General features: G+C 60.8%; 2 protein-coding genes across 2 annotated transcripts; one reads left to right on the forward strand and one right to left on the reverse strand.

Annotated features, from left to right (window-relative positions):
• The first annotated feature begins 215 nt into the window (after positions 1 to 215).
• On the forward strand, positions 216 to 13489 carry LOC108962359 (thyroid adenoma-associated protein homolog). Its single transcript, XM_050980450.1, has 31 exons — positions 216 to 335; positions 807 to 984; positions 1154 to 1240; positions 1525 to 1552; positions 1850 to 1998; positions 2181 to 2303; positions 2528 to 2648; positions 2889 to 3043; positions 3536 to 3620; positions 3881 to 4017; positions 4310 to 4507; positions 4875 to 5556; positions 5644 to 5796; positions 5888 to 5997; positions 6127 to 6287; positions 6529 to 6695; positions 6977 to 7162; positions 7633 to 7784; positions 8137 to 8280; positions 8560 to 8664; positions 8870 to 9070; positions 9341 to 9491; positions 9608 to 9842; positions 9974 to 10213; positions 10331 to 10556; positions 10678 to 10884; positions 11077 to 11315; positions 11520 to 11756; positions 12183 to 12449; positions 12542 to 12747; positions 12859 to 13489. The coding sequence occupies exons 1-31, from the start codon at positions 232 to 234 to the stop codon at positions 13149 to 13151; spliced, it is 5727 nt and encodes a 1908-aa protein (XP_050836407.1). The 5' UTR covers positions 216 to 231; the 3' UTR covers positions 13152 to 13489.
• A 592-nt stretch (positions 13490 to 14081) lies between these two features.
• LOC103818063 (somatomedin-B and thrombospondin type-1 domain-containing protein-like) lies at positions 14082 to 16929 on the reverse strand. The gene is given in 6 exon segments (XM_030232654.2): positions 14082 to 14384; positions 14753 to 14932; positions 15334 to 15388; positions 15391 to 15417; positions 15522 to 15704; positions 16446 to 16929. Coding segments are annotated over 6 exon segments (918 nt in total). The 5' UTR covers positions 16825 to 16929; the 3' UTR covers positions 14082 to 14290.
• Between the last annotated feature and the right edge of the window lie 79 nt (positions 16930 to 17008).

Here is a 17008-nt window from a genome sequence, read left to right on the forward strand (position 1 = left end):
CTCGCTTTTCCCCAACTACGGAAACAGCTTGGGATGATGATGCTTCTCAACTCCTGCCTTGCAGCTGGAGGAAGGAAGGAAGGAAGGAAACAAGCAAGCAAGCGAGCGAGCAAGCAAGCCAGCAAGCGCCGCGGGTCCCGGGCGGCGCTGCTGCGGGCGGTGCTGCGCCGGGGCAGCGCCAGGGGGCGCCGCCGAGCGCCGCCGCGGGCCCGGCTCTGTGGTGCGGCCGCCATGGGCGCCGAGCGGGAGGCGCGGGCCTGCGCCGCCTTCTACGGCACACGGGGCCTCGCCCCCACGGTGCTCTCCTGCCTGCGCTGCCTGCGGCACTTCGCGGGGTAAGAGGGCGGGCCGCAGGGAGGGAGCTCCCGCTATCCCCCGGCGGCGGCTGTACCGGGAAACCCCCGGCGTGTAGCGCCCGTGCATCCCGCGGGCGCGGGTTGGGAGAGAGGAAGGGAGGGCGGGCAGATCGATACCCAGCGGGGGTTGGAGCCACGCTCGCAGTGCTCCCCATTTCCTTCCAGCCTGCTCAGCAGCAGCAGGGCTGCGGTTTTTAGGATTTTCGTGCCCTTCTGCCCACCGAGGGTTTGCAGTGCGCTGAGCTTTGAGGATCTCGTGTAGCTCCCTCCCCCCGCCGCCCTCCGTCCGTCCCTCCGTGCCCGCGCTGGTGCAGAGCTGAGCGCAGCTGGGAGGGAGGAGCGCCGCAGGCTGGGGCACTCCAAGCCCGTATCCCACTGAGTCGGGCTATTCCCCCGCTACAAACTTCACCGAGCCGGGGTATCCTCACCCCTGCCCTTGTCCTGTTCCAGGAGCACTGCCAAGAGATGCAGAGAGAAGCACCTGGAGGAGGCTCTCCAGCTGACACGGGTGCTGAGCGAGGGTCTGCAGGCGCTGGGTGAGGCAGAGGCACGACCCCTGCTCCGCTGTGTCCTGGCTTTCCAGATGGAGGCAACCAGCAGCTGCAGCTGCTTCCAGAAACTGGAACAGGTCTGTAAGGCTGGGCTAGCTTTGCCCACTCCTGGCACAGCTCTGTAGCTTTCTGGCATCCATAGCAGCAGAGGGGCTCAGAGGTGGTGCAGGCTCCCCCAGTAGCACTTGGCAGTGGTGTCTCCCAGGGGTCTGGGCAGAGCAGCTGACTTGGGGTGTCTCTTGGCAGATGGTGACCCAGCTGGCAGTGGGGAAGGAAGCCCTGTTGGCTCAGGAGGTGGACACACTGCTCACTGGCCTGGCACTGCAGGGAGAGGTGAGAGAACCCTGGCTGTGCAGTGTCACTGGCTTTCATGGGGACTTGTCTGGAGACCATGTGTCATGGGGACCTCCTGGTTTGGGCTGCCTCCTGTCCTTCACTTCACTTGCCATGATGCTGGGGATTTGCCCTTGCGTGCAGCTGGCAGCATGTGGCTGCCTATCACATCAGCCCTTTGCTCATCCCTGGGGCAGCTCCTGGCACTGGCAGAACCCTCCTGCCCAAGGCACTGAGCCCCAGCACGTTGTCACACAGGACAAACTATTCTTCTGTGCCTGCAGGTGCTGTCTCCTGAGGACCTTCAGTCAGGTTAGCCTCTGTTCCTTACCTTCTGGGGTTTCCTCCCAGCTCACACCACGAGTGCACAGAACATTTCCTGCCAACCCAGACTGGGTACTCAGCCCTCATGGGAGGGCAGCGGGGATTGGCCAGATCCATGTGATCTCTGCAGAGGTCCCAGCAGCACCCACAGCTGGAAACCAGACAAGCCAAAGCATGCCCTGCATCCCAGCCCCTTCTTACCTCATTCACCAATGCCCTTGGCTGAACTGGGAGCAGGGCTGGCTGCAGGAGGGCCGGGGGCTGATGCTGTCCCCTTGCCCGCAGTGTCCATGTTCCTGGAGGAGAGCAGCCTGGGCCGGCAGCACTGGCGGCAGAACCTGGCCCTGCTGCTGCAGCGCCTGGCCAGCACCCTGCACTGGGTGCTGCAGGGCCAGCCCACACCTGTTAGCACCTGGGGCTACCTGATCATCAAGGTAAGAGCCACACTGGGCAGCAGGGGAGGGATCAGTACCTGCAAGGCCAGGCCGGGCACCAGCAGCAGTGTCCAGAGGGATGTAACGCTTGGAGCTGCTTTGAGTGGCCATTCCTGGGGCATTGCTGCCTTTTCAGAGGTAAGGAATACTGATCAGCCCTGTGGCACTTCCTGCTCCTCCAGGCCTGCCTCCAGGTCTTCCAGGTGCTGCCAGAGGATGTGGCTCCCCTGGTGTGGAGCACATCAGGAAAGAGTGAGACCCTGCAGAGCCTCTTGGGACTGCTACTGGAGGTGGCTTGGGGGAAGGTGGGTACAGCCCTGGGAGGGGTGGAGCTGCTTGTCCCAAGGAGCAGAGCAGTGCTGTCCTTTCTGGGTGTTTTCCCTATTCCCCTCCCCAGGGCAAGCCTGCAGAGGCAGCCCAGTGTCTGGCATGTCTGAGGGACCCCATGTAGCTGTTTGCAGGTGCAATTAAATGTGGTTGGGGTTTAAATGCTGTTTTGAGTTGTGCCTTTGCCTCCCTGTGAGTCCAGGCCCTGAACAAGGACACGAGGCTGCTGGCAGGCACAGCCATGAGCATGTTGGTGAACACGGCCCCCCAGCCCCAGCACGGAGCCAGTGCAGTGCTGACCCTGTTCCAGCTCCCCAGCCGAGGTGCGTGCTCTCTCCTGAGCTGAGGAGGGCCTCTGGCAAAGGGTGGCTGGCATGTTTGGGTGTGAGGGGACAGAGGCTGGTTCCAGGCTGGACTCTGCTGCTCTGCCTCTCTCGGGGTCTGGGAGCTCCAGGTGTCTCCAGCCAGCTCCCGTGGATGTTCTGGAATGAGCCATGGCAGTTGCTCTCAGAGCAGCATTTGGGTTTGCCACCTTCCTTCCATCCAGTGCAGCCATTTTCCAGCAGGCACTGAGGAGCTGAAGTTTGGGGAGCTGGTGTTGGAAGTGCCCCCTGTCCTGGAACCAGATGGGCTGGAGAAGCTGGTGCTTACCAGAGGCGTGCTGACGTGCTGCAAGATGGACATCCTCAGCTGCCAGCTGGAGGGCCTCCCCCACAAGGTAGGAGAACTCAAACCTGGTGGACAGGGCTTGAGGGAGCCCTTGGAGAGGGCTGGCAGTTGCCTGTGGTGCCTGCAGATCCTTGGGGGATGAGGCCAGGCTGCAGCCCTCCACACCAGCAGCTCCATGCATCCTGCTAAGCTCAGCCAGTTGGCCAAAGAGCTTTTTCCAAAGACATCCAAGCAGGGATTTCTCTTTCCTGGGGATGTGGGAAACAAAGAGATGCCAAGAGCCCCTATACAAGCAAAACAGTGTTCACCCTGTGTTCCCATGGCATGAACTTGGGGCTGTCCCTGCAGAGCACAGCCTCATCTCTGCCCAGCTCTAGCCTCTCCCAAGTCCTCACAAGCTGAGGACTGCCAGGCAGGGAGCAGAGGTGTGCTCTGTGAGAGCAGGAGAACCAGGAGCACTCTCCTTGCCTGTCTCATGGTAGGATTTTCCCCAGTGGAAATTCTGTGCCTGCCCTCTCCCTGAGCTGCTGTGCCCCTGCAGGCCTGCCTGCTGCTGGACATGGTCTTTCCTGCGGTGTGTGCCCTGACCAGGGAGCAGAAGGACTGCCACTACTACTGCTTCCAAGGTAGGAGACTGATCCTGCCATGGCAGGGAGGGCTGGGAAGATGCTTCCCAGGGAAGGTGCTTTTCTGGGTCTTAGTAGCTGCTTTGGAAACTGCTATTAATTTCTATTCCTGCCCAATGGACACTTGCCCTCTTGGGCTCTTGTGTACCTAACAGGGGATCTGCTGCCCCTGCACACAGGGTGCTTAAGGCCACAGCCTGTGCTGGTCTGGTGCAAGTGAGTCTGGGGGAGGGCTGCAGCTGAGCTCTCTGTTTTGGCAGCCTGTGCACTGTGGCTGCAGCGCCTGCGGGAGGGCCTGGCTGCTCTCTGGCACCTGACGGGGACCCACATCCTGGCCCAGGATTCTGAACTCCTCCAGGAGCTCACCCAGCTGCTGTGGAACAACGCAGAGACACCGGTAAGGACACAGTGCCAAAGGGCACCGAGTGTGGCAGCCAGGAACAGATCTTCCTTCACCTGGCTCAGCTGCTGTTCCCAGCCCATAACATCCCTGCCTGTTCAGCTCCATCAGCCAAAAAGAGTCCCTTGCCTGCAGCTGCCAGGGCAGGGACAGTCACACTGCTGAGGTCCTGGCATTTGTCACACACAGTCTGTAAAGAGCCATGTCCCTGTGCTTCACCTGCCACAGGACAGCAAGACATGAGGGGTAGCCCACCCTAACCCCCCTGTTTGTTGTCTTTCTCCCACAGGTGGAAGGTGTGTCTGAGTTCATCCACAGCTCCTTCCGATTGCTCCTGGAGATCTACCACCTGGAATGCCAGCACTTCCAGGACCAGGAAAGACCCCTCTACCAACAGATGCTGCAGAGGGTGGTCTCAATGCCATGGCAGATCAAAGCAAGATACGTGCCCCTGTGTGCCATCGTCCCCTACATGGGCAGCCAGCAGGTAGGGAAGACAGGGGTGTGGGGAGTCTTGGTGTCAGCTGGCTCTGCTGCTGAGGTGTCACAGCCTCTGTCCACTGCCTGTCACCTTCTCCCCAGCTCAGCTCTGTGGGCAGGGAACCTTCCTACCCAGAGAGGCTATTTTAGCATCCCTGTGATAGTGAGCTACAGCAGTGCATCCCTGGGGAGTGCCACTGGGAAGGGAAGCTTTGCCTGTCAGTGCCCACTAAAAGTTCGCCAGAAGCAGCTTTGAGGTCCCAGAGAAATTCAGTGCCAGGGGTGACTGCAGTGTGGCCTGTACCCATCTGTCTTTCCCCCAAATGCAGCTTTCAGCCCAACAGGGAGATGAGGGTCACCTGCCTTTCTCCCAGGTGCTGGATGCCTACCCAGACCTGCCAAAGCATCTCCTGAGCTGCCTCTCCACCAACCACCTGTGTCCCGCCGCTGCCGAGGTGTACAAGGTCCTGGTGCGGCAGCAGTGCAGCGAGTGGAGGGATGGGCAGCAGGGCACAGAGGAGGCCCTGGCAGAGCAGTGGGCACTGTGCTGGCTCCCCCTGCTCTCCCAGGGCCTCTGCTCTCCCCTGCCCATCCTGCAGAGCAACAGTGCCAACCACCTCCTCACCTGGACCCTGCGGCAGCTCCCAGCCACCCAGGCGCTGCTGGCCGCCCAGTTTGGTGGCCAGGACACGATGTCGCTCCGGGCTTGGGTGTCCGTGCTGAAGGCACAGAAGAGTGTGGCAGGGGTCCTGCCGCTGGAGGATGAGACTCTGGAGCGGCTCTCCCGCTGCCTGGGCACCCGCGAGGAGGGTGTTCGGCTGGCAGCGCTGGGCCTGCTCTGCTGCAGCCCCAACACCAACCAGCCCCTCTCGGGCACCGAGGTGCGGCTGCTGCGGGAGTTCCTGCCCCTCAACCTCAACTGCGACTCCTCCTCGTTCCGGCAGCTGCTGCAGGCAGCGGTGAGGAAGGCGCTGGTCCGGCTGCGGGACAGCTCGCTGGCCCAGCTGCGGGGGAAGGTGCCGGCAGAGGGAGCTGAGCAGCTCGCCCAGGCAGTAGGTGAGGCAGCCACCGAGCACCTGCACCGCAGCCCTGGGAGATTCACATGTGCTCGGCATCCCTTGCTGCCATGCTCTCTGCCCACAGGCTTTGTGGAATGGCTGCTGCGGCTCAGCATCGCCTCGCTCAGCCCAGGCTCCAACTACCAGAGGAAGAAGACGGCTCTGCTCCTCCTGGCCGCTGTTTTGGAGACCTGCACAGACACCTGGAGCCCCCACAGGAAGAAAGGCCAGCCCCCACGTGAGTACAGGCAAGCCACCTGGAGTATCACCTGCAGCTGTGGAGATGCTCCCAGCCAATCCCATGCCACTGCCCCGTGTCCCCAACACAGGGACCATGGCCACACTGCTGAGCTACGCCAGGCAGAGAGGCTGCTGGGACTTCTTCTCCCAGCCCAATTTGTTGGCACTGCTAAGCTGCCTGCAGGACAGCACTAACGAGGTGAGCCTCATAAAGCCCAAGGGAGGTCATAAAGATGCCTGCCTTGGCCTCAAGCAGGCTCAGAGAAGCCCACCATGGTTCCCATTCTCCCATGTCCCACTTTTCCCCATGTCTTCTCTGTCCTGGCAGATCAGAGACTTGGCCTCAGAGCTGCTTGTCCGCTACTTCCCCACCACATTCCCTGAGCCCATTGCCCTGGCTCTCTTCCAGCTGGCCCAGGACACCCTGGGCAGCCCCCGAGTGCAGGAGGCTGAAGCTGGAGCTGTGCTGATGAAGACCATCCTGCAGAAGTATGAGCTTCTGGCATGCCCCTCCCTCTCCCTGTGGTGGCACAGGACCCTCCAAGAGTGTGTTGGCAGCACTGGTGTTTCACCAGTCTGTGGTCACAGATGGGGTTTGCAATAGCTTTGCAGTGGGAAGCTGGGGAGGGCTGAGGTGCAGGAGTCTGCACTGGGGGAGGAAGGAGCTGTGTAGCACAAGATGGGCAGGAAATTCCCTGGTACTCACAGCAGGATCTGCCTGTGTCCCCAGGTCAGACAGTGGCACCATGAAGAGCCTGTCCCTGGAGGCTGAGGCAGCCCTGACACTGCCCGGCCGAGGGCTGTGCTTTGCCCAGCACCTTCTTCACCTGCTGCAAGCCCAGTACAAGGTGGCATGCCAGGACCTGCTGCGGGCAGCAGCCACCGCACCAATGCACGGTATGGCCCCAGCTGGGCAGGGCGGGCAGGGCAGGGCAGCTCCTGCAGCAGCTGCCTGGGACCCGGAGCAGGCCAAAATCATGGCAGGACTCCGGCCACAGCTCTTTGTTGGTGCCACATCCTTGCCTTGGTTTCCCTGTTTTGGTACTGCCCCTGCCTTGCACAGCCCTCACCCCAGGCCCTGTTGACTCCCCTGCCCCTGAGCCACGTCAGCCACGGGCTCAGGCAGGAGAGCCAGGGCTGTGCTGACAGCACAGTGAGCAGAGGTGGGTGTTCTGCAGGAGCCATCACAGCCCTGCGCAGGTGCCTGCTCCAGGTGCCAGAGGTGGCCATCTCCATGCAGGCAGCAGAGTTGGTGCAGAGCTGGCAGGAGCTTCTCACCTGCCTCGTGACCACAGTGAGAGACATCACCTCCCTCCTCCTGGGGGCTCTGCAGAGCCAGCAAGGCCCTGGTGCTGATGAGCAAGGTGAGTGTGTCCCCATAGTGGCAGAACCAGCCCTGGGATCCATCCCTTTGAGCCGCTGACGACTCCATCACAGTCATTCCTGGCCCAGCAGCCCTCCAGCCCCAGGGGAGTGCACTTGCTTTGGGCTTAGTTCCTCTAGCAGGGGACCATTGTGGGGCCGGGCCCGGCTTTGCGTCCCTTTCTCAACTCCAAGGGAGAAAAGGAGCACTAGAGGCAAAAGCCTTCCAGGAGCAGCGAGGCATCTGCCAGATGAAAACAGCTGGGAAAGAAGGGGCTGGCAGAGACCTTACAGGCCTTGGAAAGAGCAGTGGGGGAAATGCAGCTGCATTCCTGAGTGGGGCATGTAGCAGGGCAGGAGCCATTGCCATTTGTGTGCATTCTGACAGGGGACTACAGGTCCTCCCAAACTCCAGCAGCATCTCCCTCACACTGCCCTACACCCTGCTCAGACCTTGCTTTTCCTTTTGCAGCTGCTGCCCCATCATTTGCAGAGATGGGGAATGCCATTGGCTCCCTCATCATGCTGGGGAAGGGCCAGGGACAAGAGGAAGAGGAGGGTGACTCAGTCCTGCTGTCAGAGGAGCACAGCCTGATCCTGACATGCTGCTGGGTGTCAGTGAAGGTGGGAACCCCTCCTCATGGTACTGGGAGAGGGGCAGCCCAGCATGGCACCCATCATCCAGCCTTCCCCAGCTTCACTTCCCCCTGGTGCATTCGCTGAGGATGAGCATGGGAGAAGTTCTGTCCTTACTTCAGTGCTCTCACAGATGTCCTCACCCTCTTCCAGGAAGGAGGCAGCTAGCAGGCTCCCCAAAAGCAGCCCCCTCCCTGCCCTTAAGGAGCCCAGCTTCTTCCTAGTCACTGATAGTCCCCCACTGTGGCAGAGCCAGGCTACCTGGTTTGCAGCCCTGCTGCCACCCATCCCAGCTTCTCCTCCTCCCTGCCAGTCTTGCTGACTTTCCTCTTCTTCCCAGGAGATTGGGCTGCTCCTGGGGGGCCTGGCTGAGCTGCTGCTATCCCCAGCACTGCCTGCTGAAGCGGGGCCCCTCCTGCCACTCCCCACCCTGCAGATGGCCACCAGGGTGTTCCAGGAAATCCTGCTGCGGTGCCGGCACTGGGTAAGGGCAGATCTGGGCCCTTGGCCATCCCTGCAGCCCTGTCCCTGCCCTGGCATGCTGGGGGTGGAGGGAGGGCAAGTGCAGTAGGGTCTGCTGTGGGGCAGGGCATGGAGATGGCTGGAAATCTCCTGGCTGGGATCCCAGTGCCAGACCCTATCACATCCCCACACCACCATGTCTTCTCACTTGCTCTTTCCCTTCACAAAGAGTTGTCTGGGGGCATGGGGGTCTGGTGGGTGCAGCCTTTGGGGTGCTTGTCCTGACGATGCTCTGCCCCAGGGAGCAGTGGAGGGCTGCAGCATGGGCTTCACCAAATTCTGTGCTGCACTGCTGAACCACCCAGATCCGGAGCTGCAGGCCATCCCACGGGCCGTGCTGGAGCAGGTACCGTACTCATGGTGCCTCTTGTTTCCCATGTGCCCCAGGGAGCACCAGAGGCATTTCTGCACTCCCTGGGGCAAGCACCCTCCTGGCAGCTGAGGAGCTGGTGCAGAGCTGGTGCAAGCTGGTGCCCTCCTGGCAGGGTAGCTGCTGGTTCCAGGTGTCAGGTTTCCAGCCACATCTCAGGTGGATTTTGTTTCTCTCTCAGGGCTTGGAAGCACTGGGTGGGCCCCGGAGCAGCTCGATCACACGCCGTGCTGCCGGCTTCCCCATGCTCTTCCTCTGCATCGTCAGCGGGGAGGCCCCGGCGCTGGCACGGCCGCTCCTGACCCACTGCATCCAGACACTGCTGACCTTGGCTGCCACGGCACTGCCACAGGACTGGGACCAGACCCTCGACCTCCCGCAGGTCAGTGTGGCGCTCCTGGCTGCTGGAGCCCCTCTGGGGACAGGGTGATCTCTGCTGGGTTACCTGAAGGGAGCTGTGCCAGGTACCCAGTGTGAGACTGTGAGAACTCAGAGTGGGCAAAAATCCACAGCCCTGGTCACACTGTCCAGCCTGGCAGCCTAGGAGCTGATGGTCTTTTGGCTCCCCTGTCTTTTCCCACCCTCTTCCCCTGGCATAGTAGCATGAGCCCCCTCCCCAGATGGTGCCCCTAAGCCCCTGTGCTCTCCCCAGGTGTGTGCCCTCCACGTGCTGCAGACGCTGGTCCGTGGTGCGGGGCTGGGTGGGGCAGTGCTGTGCCACGCCACACCCATGATGGCCCTGGCACTGCGGGGCCTGGGCTCGCCCTGCTGGGCCATGAGGAACGCAGCCATCCAGCTCTTCAGTGAGTACTGACAGAGAGAGATCCACAGCCCCCAGGGTTCAGAGCCTGTGTGGGGTGAAGTGCAGGGGGTTGGCAGGGTTGGATGGGACCTGTCACTGCCTTCTCTGTCCCTGCAGGTGCCCTCACATCCCGGCTCCTGGGACAGCCATGGAGCCACAGGGATGGCTGCCCATCAGAGGGGCTGAGCCTGCACGCCTTCCTTGGGCAGCACCCAAAGCTGGGCGCTGTGCTGCTCGGAGAGCTCAAGGTGGCCACAGCACCCACATCAGGGGGGCCTCGCCTGCACCCTGCACTCCATGCCATCCTCACCCTCTTGGCCCAGCTGCAGCCTGGCGCTGACATTGCCGGCAGGTATGGGGGCAGTGGGGATGCTGTGCCTCAGCCAAGGGCTCCTGCAGTCAGAAGGGCTCCCATGGCCCTGGCTCTTATGAGACTTTACTCCAGCCAGAGCATCACCACATGGTGCCCTTTTCACTCCACAGTCCCTCTGCTCCCTTCCTGGGGCCACTGCTGGGGCTGGCAGAGAGCCCAATCTACGCCGTACGAGCGATGGCTGCCAAGGCTCTGGTGCCCGTTGTCGCCCCTCCCCAGCGCTGCAGGCTCCTCCTGCAGCTGGCCCAGCAGCTCCCTGCCGCACCCGGGCACATCTGCTCTCACAACGCCATCCACGGGCACCTGCTGCAGATGCAGGCACTGCTGGTCTCTGCCAGGGACACGAGGGGGTGAGTGTTCCACGCTGCCTCCCCAGCTGGGGTCACTCTGTGCCAAATGCAGCCTTTTGGCCACAGAAGGTGTCCATCTCGGTGCTTGCCCTGTGGTGAGACTGTGTCTCCATACAGGCTGTCGGCCGAGGCGCTGCACCCTGTGGCTCTGCAGCTGGAGGCGCGGGGCTGGCTGCTCACCCCTGCCCAGCACTGCCCCCTCGTCCGTGCTGCCTTCCTCCAGGTCCTTTCCCTACTGCCCACATCCTTCAGCCCTGGCTTCGCTCAGTACATCCATGACACCATCAGCACCGAGCTGGGCAGCCTCCTGCAGGGGGGAAAGTCAGGCTGTGCCGAGCCACAGGTACCGCTTCCTGCCAGGAAAGTTATGGCCGTGTCTGCCTGGCAGTGAGCCTGGGCAGGGACAGGGGGAGCCATTGCTCCAGGCTGAGCACTGGAAGGGGAATCCTGTTTTCTTCCTGCAGGTGGGCTCAGCCATCCTCCACCAAACCATGGCCCAGTTCATGTGCAGCGAGGCAGCCCGGCTGGTGGACAGCGAGCGGATTGCTGCTGTGTGCTCACTTCTCCAGCAGCCCAACCCTGACATCCAGCTTGCCATCCTGAGCTGGGTGATTGCTGGGGAGGGAGGATCATGCAAGGAGGTGGAGAACGCTCTTGGGCTGACATTGCTGGTATGATGAGGCTCAAAAGTCACCAAGTAAAGCAGGGGGCCCCCCAGTGCACCACGCAGATGGGACCCCTGGGATCCCATTGCTGAGAAGCTTGGTGCTCCCAAGGCTGAGGGTGCATGGGTGCAGTGCACTTGCCTGGTCCTGCAGTGCTAGGACCACTAACCGTGTACTTTCTTTCCCATTGTCAACTAGGAGAGCTTGCAGTCGGTGCTGCAAGAGAGAAGGGACAAAGAGTTCCTGAGATTGTACCTTGAGGCTTTGCTGCATCTTTACAGAGATCCCTCATCATGGTCCCAGGAAGCTTCCAGTAAGCTCCAGGGCTCCTCAAGATCATGCCTGGAGATGCTGCTGCACATGGTGGAGGCTGAGTGTCCTGGGCCTGATCTCCTCTTCCAGGCACTGTGTGCTGCCAGCCTGCTGCTTGCCCACCAGTAGGTCCTTGCTGCTGCTGGGGGGCTGCCCAACTCTTCCAGCAGATTCTTCCTGAGTCCTTACTAGAAACAGCCATGACTTCCCTCCCATAAATCACAGCATTGCACTTGGCTCCTGCAATCTCAGGACAGCCGGTGACCTTTGGTCCCCTAATGGAGCAGCAAGGTGTGCTTGAATTCGCTCTCCTTTTCTGGCCTTGGCAGGTGTGGGGACGAGGACGTTGCGCTGGTGGAGCACTGGTGTGCGGCGCTGGAGGAGTGCAGCCGGTGCGCCTGGTCCGAGGTCCTGCGGCTGGCGGCTGCCCGCTCCCTGCAGCTGGCAGGGCCCGGCGTGGTGCAGCCATCCCTGCGTGCTGCCCGCTCCCTGCAGCTGGCAGGGCCCGGTGTGGTGCAGCCATCCCTGCACGCTGCCTGGCCCTCGCTCATCCCCGTGGCTCTGCGGTAGGTCACTCAGCCCGTCTCTGGGGATGGCTGTGCTTGCAGCACTGCTCCCTGCAGCCCCAGCCCCAGCCTGCTGCAGGTTGATGGACTCTGCAAAAGGTGTCCCCTGCAGAAACTCAAGGGTGTTGAAGAAAACTCCACTCATTCAAAAATCAGTGGCACTTAAGCGCTCACAGCCTACAAAAAAATGTGTAGATGGCATTTTAATACAAGCGGCCAGTCCATTATGTGCAGCAGATGGCATTGTTGGGTCCCTCAATCCCCAGCACAGCCCCTACCCTCCCAAGCTCTTGGGTGTCTTTCACAGTCCAGGGAAAAAGTCCCTCAGAGCAGCATTCTTCTGAGATCCCATCCTCCCCTCCAAGCAGGCTGGGATGCTTTGGGGCGTGCACTATGCTTCCCTTCCCTTCTCTTCCCTTTCCTCAGGCTGATAAACGTGGCCATTCACCTTCTGCAAGATGAGGAGCGGGAGGTCCGGCATGAGGCCTCAGGTTTCGCCAGCCTCCTGCAGCAGAGCCCAGGGGAGCTGCTCCAAGATGGCTGCATCTTTGTGCAGGACAATGTGGGGCTCCAGAGCCTCCTAGAGCTCCTTCTGGGAGAGTTCGGGGAGCGCCCTGAGACCTTCAACTCACTACTTCAACACATCCCTATCTTAGATCTCAGGAGTGTTGTGGAAGAGCTGGAGGCCAACAAGTGAGTTGCTGGACCTGTGGACTGGCACGAGGGAGTGTGGGGTACCATGGGGCCAGCCCTTGGCTTCACTCACACCTCTGCTTTCCCCCCAGAGCTGCTAGCCTGTACAAGGAGGACGAACCCAACGTTTTTGCAGAGCCATCTGTCCTGGCACAGCAGCTGCTCCCTGTCCTGGTGCAGCTCCTGGAGAAGGCTCCCACTGGCAGCCCAGTCCATGCCTCGGCTCTGCAGTGGCTGGAAGCTACAGGCCCCAGTGTGCTGAGGGACCTGCAGTACTGCAAAGACTGCTGGAGCCGAGGTATGGCAAGCGTGGAGTGCCTGGGACAAGCAACAGTGTCCTTGTTCCCCAGGCCAGCTCTGCCCAAGGAGACCCTGCCACACTCACAGCTCCTTCCCCGCTCTCCCACAGGTCCTGCTGTCTGCTGGGGGATGAAGGCACTGGGCTGTGCCAAACTCCACACAGCCCTGGCCGTGCTGCTGGTCAGGGCCCGGCTGCTGGCACAGGTGCTGCGGGTGCTGGGGGAAGGTGCCACCACCACGCCAGGCCTGGGATATGGCTCCCAGGAGTTGGAGCAGGAGCTGGAGCTGGTACAAGGGCTGCTGGTGCAGCACGGGCTGGCTCCTGTGCCAAAGCAGGACAATGCACCAGGAGAGCTGGGACCACTGTTGGGGGCTCACAGCTCCAGGCATGCAGCAGCATGACACGAAATCCTGCAGCCGTCTCCCTCCATTTCTTGGATGCTCTCTCTGACCAGCAGCCAGGCCTGCAGGTTTGGTGGTGTAACTCAGGGGAACCCCACTCACAGTGTGGGACACACTTTTGTTCCCAGTTTCTAACTCTGCAGCTGAGGACTCCAGTGCAGCATTGCCTTGGCCTATGTCCATGGCTTCCTTGCCCTCAACTCTGGCTGGCAGGAGGGGACCTGAGCTCCAGAACTCTCATACCCCCTCATGCTCAACTCCCACCACCTGATTTTTTAACCAGCACTTTGGTCCTTGGCCGACCTGGGCTTTTTTCCCAAATAAAGAGGCCAAGAACATTCCCAGTGTTGAAGCCTTTTAATTCCCCTGCCCAGGAGGGTGGTGTGAGAGCAGGCTGCAGGAGCCAGACATGTCCTTGGGCAGCAGACAACAGCCACCACCTGCAGTGGAACAAGATCCAGCCCTGGCATGGCACGTGCTCCCACCACAGGCTGTGGTAGCACCACCCAAAGCTGGAGCAGGGACCCTACCAGCAAGGTCATGTTGTGCTGGGTGAGGAGTGGGGAAGGGCAGCAGCACCACCCAGCCCAGCCTCACTCCTTCCAGTGGGGGCTGCTGAGCCCCACGGCTGGAACTGGACACTGGCACCATGGCCCATGTGCAGACTTTGAGTGTCTGTTTAATTCCTCTCTGCAAAGCCCAGCAGGGCTGAACTGCCCTGCATGGCTCACCTGGGACTGCAGTGAGTGAGCTCAGACAAGGGGACAGATGCTGCCTCCATCCTCACGTGTCTTGCCAGTTGCAGCTTGTTGAAAGTATGATGCCATGGCTGAGTGTGACATCATCACACCATGCCACTGCCACATCATCTTCTCACCCAGACTTAACCTCATCATGCTGTTCTTCTACCATTAATCACCACACTTCAGCAATTCCCTAATTTTTAGTCTTTATAAGAAGGGTTTTTCCATTCTTCAGCAAAATATTTAATGAAAATCAGAGGGAGCTGGCACCAAGGGTGAACAGCAAACCTGCAGGAGGGTGAAATTATGAAAGAGACCACATTTTTATTTCATTCCCCACCTCCCCAGCAAGGAATGGTGCCATGGGGAGGCTCAGCTCACCTTCCCAGGGGGATCCTACACAAAGATGAGAGCTGGTGGGGAGCAGACACAGCCCTCCCACACCCACGAGCCCTGGCACCCCACCACAGAAGTGGCCACCCAAAATGTCCTGGAAGGGAAAATCAGTGAGAACTAGGGCGTGCCATTAATAAATACAATTTTAAAAAATCAAATACAGTTTTATATATGGGTTTACATTTATAATGGCAGTTGGACTAGATGTTCATTGTCCCTTCCAACAGAGATATTAAATTCTATTTAAATATGTTTATTTTTATATTATTATCTCTGTTTATAGGACATGTTATTGATTCATTTATAATATGATGGTATACTATAACATTGTGGCATACTTAACATAATTGTAGCTTTGTATACAAATATTACAATTAGAATATAAAAGGAAAATGCCTTAGAAACAGGGAGAGATGTTCCAGGAGAGATCCCATGGTGGGGATGGCACAGATTAGCACCTACCTGGCTCCTTGCAGCCCGTGTCTGGTGCAGTGGGGACGGCAGTGGGGCAGATTCCCCCAGCATTCCCCACACACCTGCTTGTCCCGCTGCAGCCGGCGGCTCCAGGCGTGCCCGCGGCACGGGGACCCCACCTGAGTCAGGCGGAAATATCCACAGGAGCTGGGGAGGGGGGCACATGGGAGGAGAAAAGAGGGAAAATGGTTGTCGGAAGGTAGGGCAGAGGTTGTGGTGGGTTGTTGATGGATTGGGATATAAAGGGGATGTGGGTTTGGGGGGTGGGATGTCGGTTGGGGAGGTGGGAAGGGTGATGGCTCTAGGGGGGTGCAGAAGGATCCTAGTTTGGAGGGTGGGAAGGATGGTAGTTCTGTGATGAGTTTTGATGGGGCATGCAAAAAGCCATGGTTTTGTATGGGGGTGCAACGGGGCCATGGTTTGGGGCAGGGAGAAAAGTAATGGCTGGGGGGAGCAAGAAGGCCCTGGGTCTGGGGGTGCAAAGAGGCCATGACCGCAGGGGGTGCAGGAGGGGCCCCGGCTTTGGAACGGGGGTTACAGAGGGGCCCCGACCCCACACGTACCCAGAGGGCTCCTCTGGCAGTGGCAGCCCAGCTCTTCCCCAGGGATTTCTGAAGCCTGGCCGAAGGAGTTGGGGAGTATCTTGGCTACCTCTGGCAGAAGAGCAGCTGTGAGGGGCAGGGGGATGATTAAAGGCACCCCGGGACGGCAGCACACAGGGAAGAGCACGCAGGAGGGCAGCAGGCAGCCCAGTTACCTTCGGCCGTCCCGCAGGTCGGGTGCTGCCCCAGGCAGCCGCGGCGCTGCTTGAGGTCAGGACAGGGATCCCCGCCGTGCCGGGGCGGCACAGTGACCTGGCGGCTGCGGGCCCTGCTGCCAACCCCGCACGGGGAGCTGCATCCGCTCCACGGCCCCCAGGGCCCCACGGCACAGCCCACCGCTTCCAGAGACGGAGGAGAGGCAAAAGAAAGAGTTTCAGTGTCGTGAACATCGGAAAAGGGCAGAGCAGGGGAGGTACAGCTCAGGGGATGGGGAGAGGGGAGGAAGGGCAAGGGCCTGAGTGACCCCAGCAGCCCCTCTCCCCTGACCCCTGCCAGTGCAGGGGCTTTGTGAGCTGCTTCCGCAGGACTTTATCGCTGTGTGCATCGCGCTGAGCTGGGACCCTGCTAATCTCCGCCGAGATTAGGAAGGGCTGACTGCTGCAATTGTCCAGGGGGCTGTGGCCGGCGCCTGCCTACAGAGATTTGGGTCCCCGGGGCAGGCTGGTTCTGCACTCCCCAAGCACACGAGCCCTGTTTCGCACCCTTAGTGCAGCCCCCGGTTCCCTGTGCAAGGCACTGCCTGTGACAGTAGCAGAGGTGACACCGGGGCTTGTCCTGCTGGGTCCCACACTGACCACTCAGGCTTGCAGTGACAGCACTACCATCAGCTGCAGAGCAGAGACCGCCCTTTCGAGCTCTCCCATTGCAGTGGGGCCAGCCAGACATACAGCGAGGAAAAAAGGGGACAACTAGGACATTGCTACAAATCCAGCGCAGCCAGCACCCCCAGACACATCCTGTTATCACTCAAAGTATGGGGCTAACAGGTAACAGCAAACACTCGCCACCGAGCACAGCAGCAGAGGTCGGTGTCCCCAGCCGCGGTCCGGCCGGTGCCATCCATCCCCTCCGGCACTCACCGGCACGGCGGCACGTGGCGAGGTAGTCCTGGCAGCAGTCTCCCGTCCGCTGGCAGTACGAGTCGCAGTAGCAGCGAGCCCGGTGAGCGCCGGGGGCCCAGCAGGCGTTGTTCCTGCCGGGACAGCAGCGGTGCCGGCAGCTGCCCGTGGCTCCTACCAGGCAGCCGGTGGCCAGAAGCCAGCCCGCCCAGAGCAGCGGGCCCCGCATGGCACCGGGAGCCTGCGAGCCCCGCGGGATGCTGGCTCTGCCTCGCTCCAGCGGACACTGGATGAGGAGCGAAGGCTGCGCGGGTGGGAGCTCCGGCCGTGCCGCACCGCCCCCGGGCTGGGCGGGGGGACAAAGCTCGTTCCCTTCTGCTCCACCGCCCCTCGGCTCCATGGCAGGGCAAGGACTTCATACAATTAACCAGGGTTATTAATAAAGCACCGTGCATGAGACAACACAACCCTGCCTGGGAGCATCTGTGATTGGGCACTGCTGGGTTGGAGCTGATGCTCCCCCAGGAGCACCATCTTGGCATGATGGGGAGCCCCGTCCCCCACCCACAGGGCAGGAGCCACTC

The sequence above is a fragment of the Serinus canaria genome, chromosome 15, assembly GCF_022539315.1.
Source record: "Serinus canaria isolate serCan28SL12 chromosome 15, serCan2020, whole genome shotgun sequence".
Lineage (NCBI taxonomy): Eukaryota > Metazoa > Chordata > Aves > Passeriformes > Fringillidae > Serinus > Serinus canaria.

Coding starts and splice junctions, on each gene's coding strand:
- LOC108962359 (XM_050980450.1), top strand. CDS start 232: ATGGGCGCCGAGCGGGAGGCGCGGGCCTGCGCCGCCTTCTACGGCACA. Junction 9,071..9,340: donor AGACCCTCGACCTCCCGCAG/GTCAGTGTGGCG, acceptor TGCTCTCCCCAG/GTGTGTGCCCTCCACGTGCT. Junction 11,316..11,519: donor AGCCTGCTGCTTGCCCACCA/GTAGGTCCTTGC, acceptor TGGCCTTGGCAG/GTGTGGGGACGAGGACGTTG.